Genomic DNA, 13,227 nt, shown 5'->3' with positions numbered 1-13,227 from the left:
TTCTTGTTATGCCTTTTTCTGCTAGATTAAAGAGCCTTTTATTACCTGCTATTGTGTCCCCATGAAAGTACTTCTACATCATGATCAAGTCCAATCTTTTTTTGATAACATAAACAGTTTGAACTTTTTAAGTCTCGCTATACAGCAGGGTTTTTTTCCAGCCCTCCAATAATTTTGGATCATTGAAGTTAATTTCAAATAACAGCAACTCAAGACACAAACCTTGAACCTCATTAGCAAAACTGAAGCTGCATTCAGCCCTCTAGCTATTTTAAAATATGAAGGAGAATTACTGGAAATTAATTCCAACCACAACTGCATGAACATCATGAGAAAGATTCTTTATTAAATTTAAGACTGTGAAATTGATTTGTTTCACTCTGGTCAACGCAACCTTCATAGTGCCTCAGAACACATGGTGGAGAGGAAATGAAGAGAATTCTGTTGCTGAATATGTGAAAAACAGGCCTTATTTACACAGAGGTCATACTGAAGTCATAGAGATGAGAATCAGCCTAGCTGCATGATTTTACCTGTTTTAGGGACCAGTGTGGAAAGGGCATGAATAACCTGCTAGCAGAAAATATGCAACAAGCTTTGCACCCTTGTATATCTATAGCATAATTTCTGAATATAATTGCAATACCCTAACTGTGTTATGTGTTCATGCAAACCACTTTTGAAAAGAGATTGAAAGAAGGCTACGAGCCCTGATTTGGATAAGGCCTATGTGCTTGGTCTTGTTATCAGTCTAAAGCATATGGGAAACATAATTACCAGCCCTATTATGGAAAGTGCCATTCCATCAGTGCACAGAAACATGCATATACCCATAACATGAGATACAAAATTAAGATTCTATAACAGCACACATTGCTTGTCATTGGCTTCCTCATTAGTCGACATCTGTGTTTACAACTGGCTTAGGTCTAGAACTATCAGCAAAGATCAAGTGGAAGAGAGCTTCACTACTATTAACATTTTGCTTTGGTTGCAGATGATCTCCTGAAAGACACCCCTTTCCCACTAAATGCCACTGGAGTCATGGATCCATTTCCCTTCCAAATCTGGCTAAATGATCATCGTGGAGAAATAAATCAGAAGAAATCCTTGACCGTGTTTGGAGACAATTTTGAGACAGAGGTAGAAGCTTTTATTTTTTTCAAGAGACATGGGAAAATGTTCAAAGGCTCAAATGGCAGTCAGGTACCCAACTCCCATTGGCCATCACTGGGAATTAGGCAACCATTTCCATGTCTGTTTTGATAACCGCTCCCACATTTTTCTTACATAAAATTAATAAGTAGAAAAATGCTATTAAAATTGTTCATTATACCCCCTTCATTTCAGATAACATTCTTGGCACCAAGGCCAACTTTGATTTGTTAATCGTGTGATTTCTCTCTTTAATCATAAAATAGGGGAGGATAGGGGACTGGTTGATCCAGGTGATCAGCAGTGGAAGAGCCTTTCATGTCTAGACCACCAGTTCAAAATCAGTCCCACATAAAAGTAAAGTTGTTAGCATCTGGTGGCTATTCAACATACACAGTCCTTTACAAAGCATGTAGAAAGTAACATGTCTTCCCTGGAGAACTTGGAATCACACTCAGAGATATGAGACAGTTCCAGTGACAGACGGCATGGAAATGCTGTCAGAGAGATCAATGCAGACAGCAGGAATAATAAGGCTTTGAAGGAGGAAAAGGAGGACACACAGAGCCTGATTTCCAGCCCTTTGAAGTCAATGAGAAAAATCCTATTGATTTCAACAGGCTTTGGATCAGGCCCCATGGTGCAGGGAGAGAGGGTGTTTGTTCCAAGAGTAGGAGGTGGCAAGAATAAAGAAGCAAAGCTGAGAGAGGGAGGAGGCAAAAGAAACAGATAAGTGAGGATATGGAGGAGCATAAGGAGTGGCAGGTGTGATCAGTTCTCCTTTTATCAGTAGGTATCTTTAAGAGATTAGCAAATGTAATGTGAATTCCAACAGTGTAGGTAAAATAATCTCGCATTCTAAAAACACTTCCCCTAAAAATAAAATGTTTTACATACTGTAGGAAGAGTCACATATACTTCAGTCTCTGGATAAAATCCACGACTTTTTCCCCATTTTATGTTTTAGGCTGTAGTTTATGGACAAGGAGTAAGTGAAGGAAGCAAAACGAATGCCGATATCTGGATATGGCAGCTGGTAAGTGACATGCTTACGGACTAAGTCTGGGTTTGTATTTAGATCTGGAACAGATCACTCTGTGAGAAAACTTCCTAGCCATGGGCAAGAAAAAGAAATTTTATATTCCTTCTCTAAGAAGACTCCCTAGCCCAGGAACCACCTGTGAGTCCATTTCAAACCATCAGTCATTCATCAGTGCTTGAAAAGTAACCCTTCTTCCTCCTCTCCCATGGTGGACTGATCAGGGGTCACTACCATCCCTCACCACATCCTGGATGGGGTTAGATTCCTGCCAGCATCCCTCCCCCAGATCCACGGAGGACATACCATGGACTGCAGGAATCTTTCCTCTGCTGTCCCTCCCCTGGCCCTACAGAGCACCTGACCTAGTTATACACACAGTCTGCTGACCTTCCCATGGAGGAATCAGGTAGGACTCTGAAGTAGATCTGCATGGTTGTGTAACAATTTGTCTACTTGAAAGTGAAATAGTAGAGGTACCTATTCTATGGCTCAGCAGCCCTTAAGAGCAGGGATCCTGGGACAGGAACTAACCTAAAGGATCACAGAAACAAAGCAGAGAAGATTTGCAGCCCAGCAGAAAAGAGAACAGAAGAAAAAGTTCCCATTTACACATCAGGCAGGCTGCCAGACAGTCCCACTAGTTCCTCCTATTCTTTTTAAATTCGCAGAGACTGACCATCAAATGCTAGTTTCAAACAAAAAAAAAAACCTCAAAGGGAACTTGTTTGTACTGCTGATAAATGATACAGCAGGCAAGACCCTGTTAATGCTGGCAAGAATCTGACGTCTCAAAGTACTGCTGTCTGACAGGATAGTGATGAGTCCATTTCAGTTTCAATGGGGTCCTATCAGTAATTTTTGTCAGCTCTCCATTGACTTGTGAACTGCTTTTCAAATCTCAAAAGGGATTTGAGGAATCTAAAAAAGAAACTTGAAAAATACTCCAGGAGTCTAGCCCTGTGATTTTCAGGGAGGTATATTGATCAGTGGGCTGTTAGGTTAGCTGCAATGAATCAGCCATGGGGAACCTGAGGGACTATGAAGTGTGAAGCCTTGTTTTTATTGGTTTCAGAGTAACAGCCGTGTTAGTCTGTATTCTCAAAAAGAAAAGGAGTATTTGTGGCACCTTAGAGACTAACCAATTTATTTGAGCATAATGGCAGTTTCCACAGTATGCATCCGATGAAGTGAGCTGTAGCTCACGAAAGCTCATGCTCAAATAAATTGGTTAGTCTCTAAGGTGCCACAAGTACTCCTTTCCTCTTGTTTTTATTGCTGCTAACTGTCAGGCAGGGAAGATCTGCTAAAGTTTTAACAAAGGCCACGTAGAACAGAGCCATTTTCAAGCTTTATTTCTGTGGAAATGTTAGATTTTCCTGGTAGGCTTTACTTCTTACTAAGTGGTTCCTTTTTCTTTCTGCCAGGGACAGCACACAAAGAATTAAAAGCCAACTACTTGTTCTTGTCTTTCAGGAAGGCACATCTGTTGTTACTATGGATGGTAAAACACTGAGTCTAGCTGCTGGTGACAGCCTGCTCATCCCTGCCCTGTCTAGGTGAGTGCAGAACAATGGTTCTATGCATGGTTTTGGCAACAAAAGTCCCAATTCCGTACTGGGATACACAGGAGACCAGTGAGCATGCCTATTTGAGCAAGGCAGCTGCACAAAACTTCTAGCAAATAGACTCATTCACTACGTACTAGGGTATGTGTCAACTGGCACATCAGAATATAGCCCCAATGAATACGGTATCTGCATAGGCAATATTACTCAAACAAAGGGGCATTGAGGAGGAAATGTGGTGGCGCTGACAGATCAGTCTAGAACCTCTCTTGAGGAGTCAGGGAGAGAAAATAGCTCTCACTAAAAGCATTGGAAAAACCAGGATACAGAAAAGCCCATATGTACAGGTAAAGTGGTGGGGAGCCAGAGCCCATATCCTTCAGAAGGTGACTTCCTGAGCATGATACCAGATCTAACTGGTGTATATGAACACCAACTATCTAGATGCCAGTTCAGGAACACAGCTTTCTCCCATGTGCATTATCCTCGTGAGGAAATGGGATCATGGCATGGCCATCCCTAAGTAGGCTGCTGACAGACAAGATGTTTGCAAAGGAGAGTTGATGAGAAGTTTTCCAGTGGAGAATGGAAAATATTTTAGTTGGAAGAATGTCATTTTCCAGCCAAGTCTTGTGAAAAGTGACACAGGCACCCCAGCAGAGAAAGCACCCATCCTCAAAAAATAAAGGATAATGCATGCACATTGGTAGGTACAGCGGGGTACAGGAAGATGATAGTGATAACGTTTTTTCTTTCCTATGGAGGAACACTAGCTCAAGAAAAATCTTTCTGATATTCTATCTACTATATTAACATCCTATAACACTAAAAACCTTGTCTGAAGACTTGAAACCATCTAACTGTGCACAGAACTATAAAGTCAGGCCACTTATCTAGTAAGCTTAGTCATCTTTTTAATACATTTTAAATAGGATTTAATACAGAATCATTGTGATAGATAACAGCAGAGTATACACACACAAAAATCATGTTCAATGTCGACAGTTAAGACAAAAATCTATAATTCTATTAACACACCGGCCACTTCCACCCAAAACACTATAAGAAGTTACATCTAAGTATTTCACTAAATACTCTGCCAGAGGGCCCCATGCCCCCTTTGCCTTGTTTTATAACAAGTGCTACACCGAATATTGTTACCCTTTGGCATATGCCGTCTATTTGATTAAATATTTTCCCAGTAGTGTATGATCTTGTTCTATTGTCTTTATACTGTAACTTACAAAATATTTTAGTGCCATGCAGATTTTTTTTAATAGTAACTATAATTTCTTAGATTTATAAAAATGTGAGGTATAAAAATGTTATTAGATCCTCTATTTCATCTCTTTACAAACTCAGGATTGTTCTAGATTTGAAATCATTTTGCTTTGGCCCTATAACATGCTGTTTTCCATGACTGTTGTTGGCCTCATTTTATTTGTCTATTAAAGCAGAGCAAAATCTAAAGTGACAGCTTTTAATTTTGTCCTGACAATACAGTGCTGTCTCCAAATTATTCTCTATAAACATGTGATTCTTACACTCACTCACTCCTCCCTCTACCGTACCCTCCTACGGTTTTTGAACCCACCTGTCTTAAATTAGCCCCTAATCCTGCAATCTGATCAATGAGAGTGGGTCCATTTAGAATCCAGTTGAAGTCAGTGGGATTAAGCCTGGTCGAAAAGGTCCACCCAGGCAGATCATATCGGATTGGGACCTTTAAATGTAATCTCTTTGGGGCAGGGGTTCTCCTACTATACATATGGACTGCATTTAGCACAACGGGGCCATGATCCTGACTGTGGCCTCTGGTCAATACTGTAATAGATATTAAATAAGTATATGAGTAAGAGAGATGGCCCTAAACCGCAATACCAAATGCAAACATTCCTGAACTTTTAGGTGTTTGAAATCCTGGTTCAGATGTTTGAAATCCTGGTTCAGATCTGGACTTTTTGAACTAAATTCAGTGCTCAGTGGAGTTACTCTGCTGCTACCCCCATGTAACAAAGCAGAATGTCGTCCTTTCCCTACTTGAATATTTCATCTTGTTTAATTTGTGTCTGGCTTCCTAAACTCAGTTCTGACCTCTCTTATATCAGTGTCTGTGAAGAGAAACTCCATTGAAGTCGATGGAATTATACCAGCATGAGACCAGTATAAGTGTGATCAGAACTAGGCCCCATTATTTTCCCCTACATTACAAATACATTAATATTTACATTATATAATCTCTCTCTCTTTGTATTTTTGAAGGTACCATTGGAAGAGAGAGGAAGGATGCATTGCTCTTTACATTGCTCAAGACCCAATACACAAAAGACCCTATGCCTAATTTCTGGGAATATAAACTAAACATTGGTGATCAAAAACTTTATCCCACATAGATAATTTTAAAGATGGTGCTGACAGGGCTACAGTAAACAACTGTAAACTGAATTACATGTCTAATAAAAAGGTTACAATTAAATTTTGGTTTCAAGCAATAGATCCAATTAAACGTAAAGCTTGCATACTATAGGCTGCACGATAAACTGACAGCTATGAGCTATTTGGTTAAAACGCAGAACACTCATTATTCCAAAAGAAATGTGAAACTGATTTAAGTAATGCAGTCAAATATACAGATTTATATACTTGATCTTGAAAGCTGAAGCTAGACAAATTCATCCTGGAAATAAGGTGTACATTGTTAACAGTGAGAGTAATGAACCATTGGAACATGTACCCAGGGTTGTGATGGATTCTTCATCACTGGCAATTTTTAAATTAAGACTGGATGTTTTTCCAAAAGATTCGTGCTAGGAATTATCTGGGGGAAGTTCTATGGCCTGTGTTATACAGGAGCTCCGACTAGATCACAGTGGTCCCTTCTGGCCTTGGAACCTATGAATCTGTGAATCCCAATTACAGCAAATTAAAGACCTTTCCAAATAGGAGTCTCTTCTAGTAGCTCAAGGACTTCAGTGGGACGACTCATGTGAGTAACGGTTCCCCACTGGGACCCATAGGTGTGGCCCAATGTGACTACATTAAAGGATTTAGAGCGAGACCATACCTTTAAGTTACAATCATTTTGTGAGCTCAGTGGTGCACGTGTGAGATATGCAGCTGTCACATACACAGTCCTGTACAGACAACTGCAGTGGGGTGCAAATGGGGCCATCACCCAGTCCCCACTTGCCATTTTGCAGCATAAGAAGGGGCTGGTCCTTGTACTCCTCTAACACCCCTTCAGAGACTGCAGTTGTAGCTGACCCTCAGTGTTCATGTTTTCAAGTAAATTAAAAGAGATCAAAAAGATAACAGTACAGCTTGACCTGAGCCTATGAAAATCTGGTAGGGAACATATCATGCATATCATGTAATACTTCATACAACATACAGTATTGTATGTATATCCACTCATATTGTGGCAATATGACTCTAAAGCACACAGATAGGTCTGCTTGTAGTTCTCCAAATGCCAAAACCTCATTTTAAGGTGACCAGCTATTCCTTCGAAAACCTGAAAGGGATACCCCCCGCTACTCCCCACTTGATTTTTACTTTGGAAATATCGGGCATGACAAGTGGTTTTCACTGGTTTCCTCTGGGGTCTCAAAGATTTTACATGGGCCTGCATATTGGATCCTTTTACTACTGAAACATTGAAAAACAAGTTAGTTAGAAAGGTGGTGTTACCAAATCTTAACATTTGTATGTTTGTGAAAATCTAAAATTACTGTAGCTTGAATATTTCCAATTATACTAATAATGTAAATTAAAAACAGACTGTTCCTGCCTATAGATTTTCAGTATTTCTGCCTACCACCTACAGGGCTTATTAAACTGAGCTGTCATATCTCTTTTATGCTATTATTCATTCCTTTGGGGAGAAGATGTCAGATGGAATGACTTTAATCCTTAACTCTTATGGAAGGCTCACTCTAGAAGCTTTTCCATTAGAGAGTACAACAGAACCTAATTCCCACTCACAACTGTGAGACCCATTGTGAATAACTGAATTTGGCTAATTAGGGTCCAGTCCTGCTGTGCTTGCACATGTGAGTAACTTTAACCATATGAATAATTCCCATTAAATTCATAGGAATTACTCATGTGACTAAAGTTATTCACATGGTTAAGCGGAACTATCTCCTCAGTGAGTAAGGGACACTCCTGCTCCTACTGAGGTCAATGGGAGTTTTGGCACCATCTTCAAGCAGGACTAGGATTAGGGTCTGACCCATAAGGTGTTGAGTATTGAAGTCAGTAGGGGCAGAGGGTGCTCATCACCTGGCAGGATCAGGGCATGAGTGATCAAACAACAAGTAAAGCAAGATAATCAATAATGTATGCTTGAGCCTGCTCAAGCCTGGGAGAAAGATTAAACCCTGTATGTACCTTTTTAGATATTGTAATGTTTTAAATTGTTTTCATTATAGTATTTAGAAATAACTTCCTTATATATTTTTGTCTTCTTTTATAACAACAATGGAGCCAGATCCTTCACTGATGCAAATTAGCATAACTTCATTGAAGTCTGTGGAGTTATGCCATTTATACCAGTTGTCCAATTAAGTCTTAATTATATAAGTGCTCATGGCATCACTGTGGTACTAAACTTGTTAAAATGTGGGGACAATTAGAAAGAGTGCTGATTGGCAAGATTCTGCTGAACATCGGCATCTGATCATAACAAACAGCCTGGTCCCACTAAGCAACCACTGCGATAAAAAGGAGTAATCCCCAGCACAATAAGGAAGTCACAAGTACTCACCAATGTTTTCCAGTCTATTGGAACAGGCATAGCGAGAAAATTTTCAGTGGGAGAAGCATATGTTTGGCCCAGTGAAATTAAAGTGCAGTACAGTTTTAACCAATAAAAAGAAATCATTCTCTATGCAACATGTAGAATTCACTGATAAATAGTGGAGCCTGATTTTAAAAAACACAGGATAATTTTATCATTAAGAACATTTTTACTTGAGCTATGACTGGTTTAAGAGTAACCAAATCTCATGTTTCAGTGCATAAACTGATTGCTTGTAAAGGATCAGGAAGGAATTCCTCCTTCTTGAACAACAATACAAGCAAGGGTGAATTTTACTACTTCCTCTGAAGCAGGGGTAGTCAATAGGCGGACCTTGGGCCAAATCTGGACTGCCAGATGCCTTTGAATGGGCCCCAAAACCTTTTTATTTACTACTTATTATCATCATTTTTTTTATTTTCTTCTCTGGAGTCTGGACCTTGACTATACCTTGACCAAGAAATTTGGACCTTGACAAAAAATAATTGACTATCCCTGAATAGTTCTGAAGTATAATCAGGTTCCAGGCCCCTACCAGAAGTAGGATATCAGACCAGTCAGCTCAGTGTTCAGAAAATCTGCCCTGTAGCCGAGCCTTTGTCCTCCTACACACTAAGAGTGGTAAGTTTACTCACACGTGGTAAATAGATCTTAATCTGAGGTTATGTCTACACTAGAGAGCTTATAGCAGCACAGCTGTACCGATGCAGCTGCACAGCTGTAAGATCTCTCGTGTAGCCGCTCTATGCCAACGGGTGAGAGCTCTCCCGTTGACATAATTAAACCACCCCCAATGAGTGGCGGCAGATATGTTGGCAGAAGAAGCCTGTCAGAAGACATAGCGCTGTCCACACTGGTGCTTATGTCGGTGTAACTTATGTCGCTCGGGGTGGTGTTTTTTCACACCCCTGAGCGACATAAGTTATACTGACATAAGTGGGAGAGTAGACATGGCCTAAATGTTGCACAGTGGAAGAAGTAGCCTCCCATTTTATAGTTTAAAATGCTCATTGTACAGTGCTTTCAGCTCCCCACCACCCACACTCACTTTATGGAACAGATGCATAGAAAACAAACTTCACATTCACATAAAGAGAGAGATAAATTGAGTTATCTATGCATTTTAAGAGGTTCCTACAAAATGTCATGTGTTCATGAAAGCTTATACTTCCTACATGGATTTTTCAGGGTTTTTTGTGGCTACCAACCTAGACTGCATTTGAAGGAACAAATTCAAATTAGTTCCAGTTGTTAAGATTGTCAGTCATGGTTTATTTCTAACTGAAGACACAAATAGTGATGGAACTATTCCTTAACAGCACAACCTTCAAAATAAGAGCTGGTCAGACTCGAAGTAAAACAGAGCTGATGCATAAGAGGAATTGAGTTAAAATGAGTAACTAAAGGGCGAATTAAATTTCATACTGAATATCAAAAACAAAGGCAGGGCTGCAAAGACAGGGTGCCAACAAGCTAGCTAGTGGAAGTACAAACTGGGCTAGCCAATCAAAGACATTCAGCAAGTCTGAAGGGACAATCCAAAACCCACAGAAGTCAACAGCAGGGCTCCCACTGATTTTGTTGAGTTTTTGATGGAGACCTGACTCAGCAAAGTTAGAAAAAGGAAACAGGTTAGAAAAGGATTCAACATATTGTGCTTGAGCCTGCTAGGTGCTAAGCACCCTCAACTTCCATTGTCATCCATGTGAGTTGAGGACATGTAGCACTTCACGGAATGCTCAGCACCTTTGCAGGATCAAGCACTGAAATAACAAAGTAAGTCAATGCACTGTTGATCTCATATCCTTCCTCAGAGCTCCCTAGTTCTGGGTTTATTATCTCTAGAAGGAGGCCCTGTGAGAGTTTGTCTTTTGACTTGGTATTGGTCAACATTAACTACAATCCCATGACCTTTAATAGTCTTAGTTTCTGCATTTAAACTTAGTCATTTGGGTAAAAAACCATACTTCAAAATGCTACCTATACCATGAAGAAAAAAACCAGAAGCCATGTAATCTATATTCAATAATAAGCTATATCAAATAGCATATCACACAAACTGATTTCAAAAGTGTGAACTTGAAGGGTTTGATGTTCTCTTTGTTTTCTAACAGTTAGTCAAAAGTGCATGTACCTGACCATTGAGGCGACTTGTGGGTGGGGCACAAAGTAGCAGGGTAGGATTTTTGGTATGGTTTTACTGGTTTGGGGAAGCAGTGTTGTACTTTGGTTACAGCAAAAGGCTGAGAGTCAGGACTCAGGAGATCTTGGTTCTGTTCCCCACTCTGTGACCAACTGAGCGGGTAGCCCTGATTTTGCAAGTGCAGGTACTCCACCCATACTGCGGTGGACCCCGGTGCATTTCTGAATAAAATTCTGTCCACCATGCAGTGTGACCCCAAATGTATAGTGCATGTGAGGTCAAAAGTGTGGGAGCACCATTCCCCCATGTTTCTGCCCCTGCTTACAGAAAGATGATATTAATGTAAAGTATTACCACCATTACTCAGAAACAGCTAGTACCTGGCTTGGAGTTGCAATTAAAAATTTGAGAATATCCTTAGTATATCAGAGTAATACAGAATGATTGTAATTGTATAGTTCTCATCAAGAGCAATAATGCATTCATTCAGAAGATATCTTAGTTTGATTGCTGGATTGAAAAATAATTTAAAAGACAGAAAGCCTACTGTGTAAAATATAAAGCTTGTAACAGATAAAGCCTGTGCGTTTCACTTCCAGTAGATGTGAACCTTTGTACACTACTTGTACTTTAGGTTTTATAGTTTGGGGACAGATCTGAAGCACCCAGTAATGCCAGACTTAATTTAAAAATTGGCAGATGTTAATGTAAAGCTTGAAGATTCAATTTATAATTTCAAGAGGTTAAGAGGGGGAAAAAAAAACACCAAAAAAACAACTGAAGCCATTTATAGTTAATAGACCTGGCACTGTTTTTACTAAGAATTCCAAAGACAGCAGTGCTTTGAAAAATTGAACTGGTGATGTAGGAAATAAGTTTTGATCAGGAAATGCAGACTCAATAAAGGCTCCAAATTCCTTTACAGATGGCATTTGACTCCAGTTAAGATCCATCATATTTTTGATACTAGGGAGATGCTCTATTGGAGGCACTGAGGGGAAAGGGGAACATACTTGTGCATGTGGTAGTTGTGTCCAGGAATTAGATGGTTTTGGGCGGAAAATATTAAAGAGATTCATTTGATAACAAAATGTCAGCTTCCTAGAGATGCCCAACCTGCTTACTTAATGCTCCAGTAAAGGATCGGCATTTTAAACAGAATGACAAATTAATTCCTTTCTTAGTGTTAGCAGCTTAGCTATGTATTGCACATTGGTGGAAAAATTGGACCCCCTTCTCCTACAGAATAGTGACAGAATAAAATACAGACAGTTCTTGTAAGGGAACAGCTTCCATACCAACCTTCCATGTCAAGTACGTACACAAGAGAAATGCCGAAAAGAGCACAGGTATTTAGAAATTTGGTCACTCTTTCTAGAGTACTCATAGGAGGATAGCTCATTAGCCAGCAAATCAGAATTTTTAGCCATATTCTTTGACTATTAACTTGATTCTGAACAAGTAATGTAAGATGTAACTTTGCCATAATAAAAAGTTAAGAACACAAAAGAAACAATAGAATGGATACATTTCATTAGATGCAGAGGTTCCATCAATTATAATAGTGCCATCGGTATCTGTGTCTTGGCACACAATACACAGTGGAGGTAATCAAAACACAGTCCTGCTTTGGACTGTAGGACCACTGATAGTCTACCTCTTGGTCTGGCAGTACGTTTACCACAGGATGACTACACTTGTTGTGACCTTTCCTGTACTGAAGAAGAAAGTCCAAACAGGAAAAACCCAGTGGGTAATTATTGGGTGAACACCACTATTTTAACATCAGGGTGAGTATCTGAACTGAGTTTTCAGAGTTCAATCGCCCTCCCCCAGGTCATTCTTACCAATCAGTCTGGGAAGGAGTTGGTGAGTGTTAAATGAAATAGAATGTATCTAAAATAAAAGCTTCATAAACAAAGGTTTGAACTGAATCCAAGCCCTAGGTGTTGGCTTACTCCCAAAGCTATGAAGCTGAACTACATCATTCAAAACAAATAGCTTCCAAGTGTGAATACACCTGTTTGATTAAACAGTTTGTGTGCTCATTTCAGTGCTGCTGGCTGTACTGACCTTGTCTTTCAACAATGCATCTGTGGGCTAGAAAGGAGGAGAGCTTGTTAGCAGTTGGAGCCGTAGGAAAGAGAAAATGAGCAGAGATTTCAGTTATCACTTGCAGCCATGTACCAGCATGGACCTACAACAGCAAACTGAAGGTGTGACACAGGGAGATACATGCTAGAGGTGATGATAAATTAAAACACTGTGCTATTCACAAAGGACCTGATCCAAAATCCACTGCCATTGACATCATTGTTTTGAATCAGGCCAATAAGAGGAAACAACAAGAGAACTGATCCTTTTCCCTCTTTTGCAAAGAGAATCAAAGCCACGGTCATCGAAAGACAGAAATGTAGGGCTGGAAAAATACACAAGAGTTCATCTTTTCCACAGCCCTGCACAGAGGCAGAACCAAATAAACCTAGACCATCCCTGATAGGTGACTGGAGATTTTAAAGAA

General features: G+C 39.9%; 1 protein-coding gene and 1 long non-coding RNA gene across 2 annotated transcripts in view; one reads left to right on the top strand and one right to left on the bottom strand.

Moving 5' to 3' along the window:
- The window catches only part of LOC102930437 (3-hydroxyanthranilate 3,4-dioxygenase), a 52,977-nt gene extending 43,948 nt beyond the window's left edge, over window positions 1-9,029 (top strand). The window contains exons 7-10 of the mRNA XM_007066077.3: window positions 998-1,143; window positions 2,123-2,191; window positions 3,671-3,753; window positions 6,025-9,029. Coding sequence (XP_007066139.2) covers window positions 998-1,143; window positions 2,123-2,191; window positions 3,671-3,753; window positions 6,025-6,103 — 377 coding nt within the window. The 3' untranslated portion in view covers window positions 6,104-9,029. The remainder of the gene's footprint in view (window positions 1-997; window positions 1,144-2,122; window positions 2,192-3,670; window positions 3,754-6,024) is intronic.
- LOC122465204 overlaps window positions 1-13,227 on the bottom strand; it is a 74,435-nt gene that overhangs the window by 21,196 nt on the left and 40,012 nt on the right. The gene's annotated exons all lie outside the window — the stretch shown is intronic.

The sequence above is a fragment of the Chelonia mydas genome, chromosome 3 (genome assembly GCF_015237465.2).
Source record: "Chelonia mydas isolate rCheMyd1 chromosome 3, rCheMyd1.pri.v2, whole genome shotgun sequence".
Taxonomy (NCBI): Eukaryota; Metazoa; Chordata; order Testudines; family Cheloniidae; genus Chelonia; species Chelonia mydas.
This window is presented reverse-complemented; position numbering and strand designations above follow the sequence as displayed.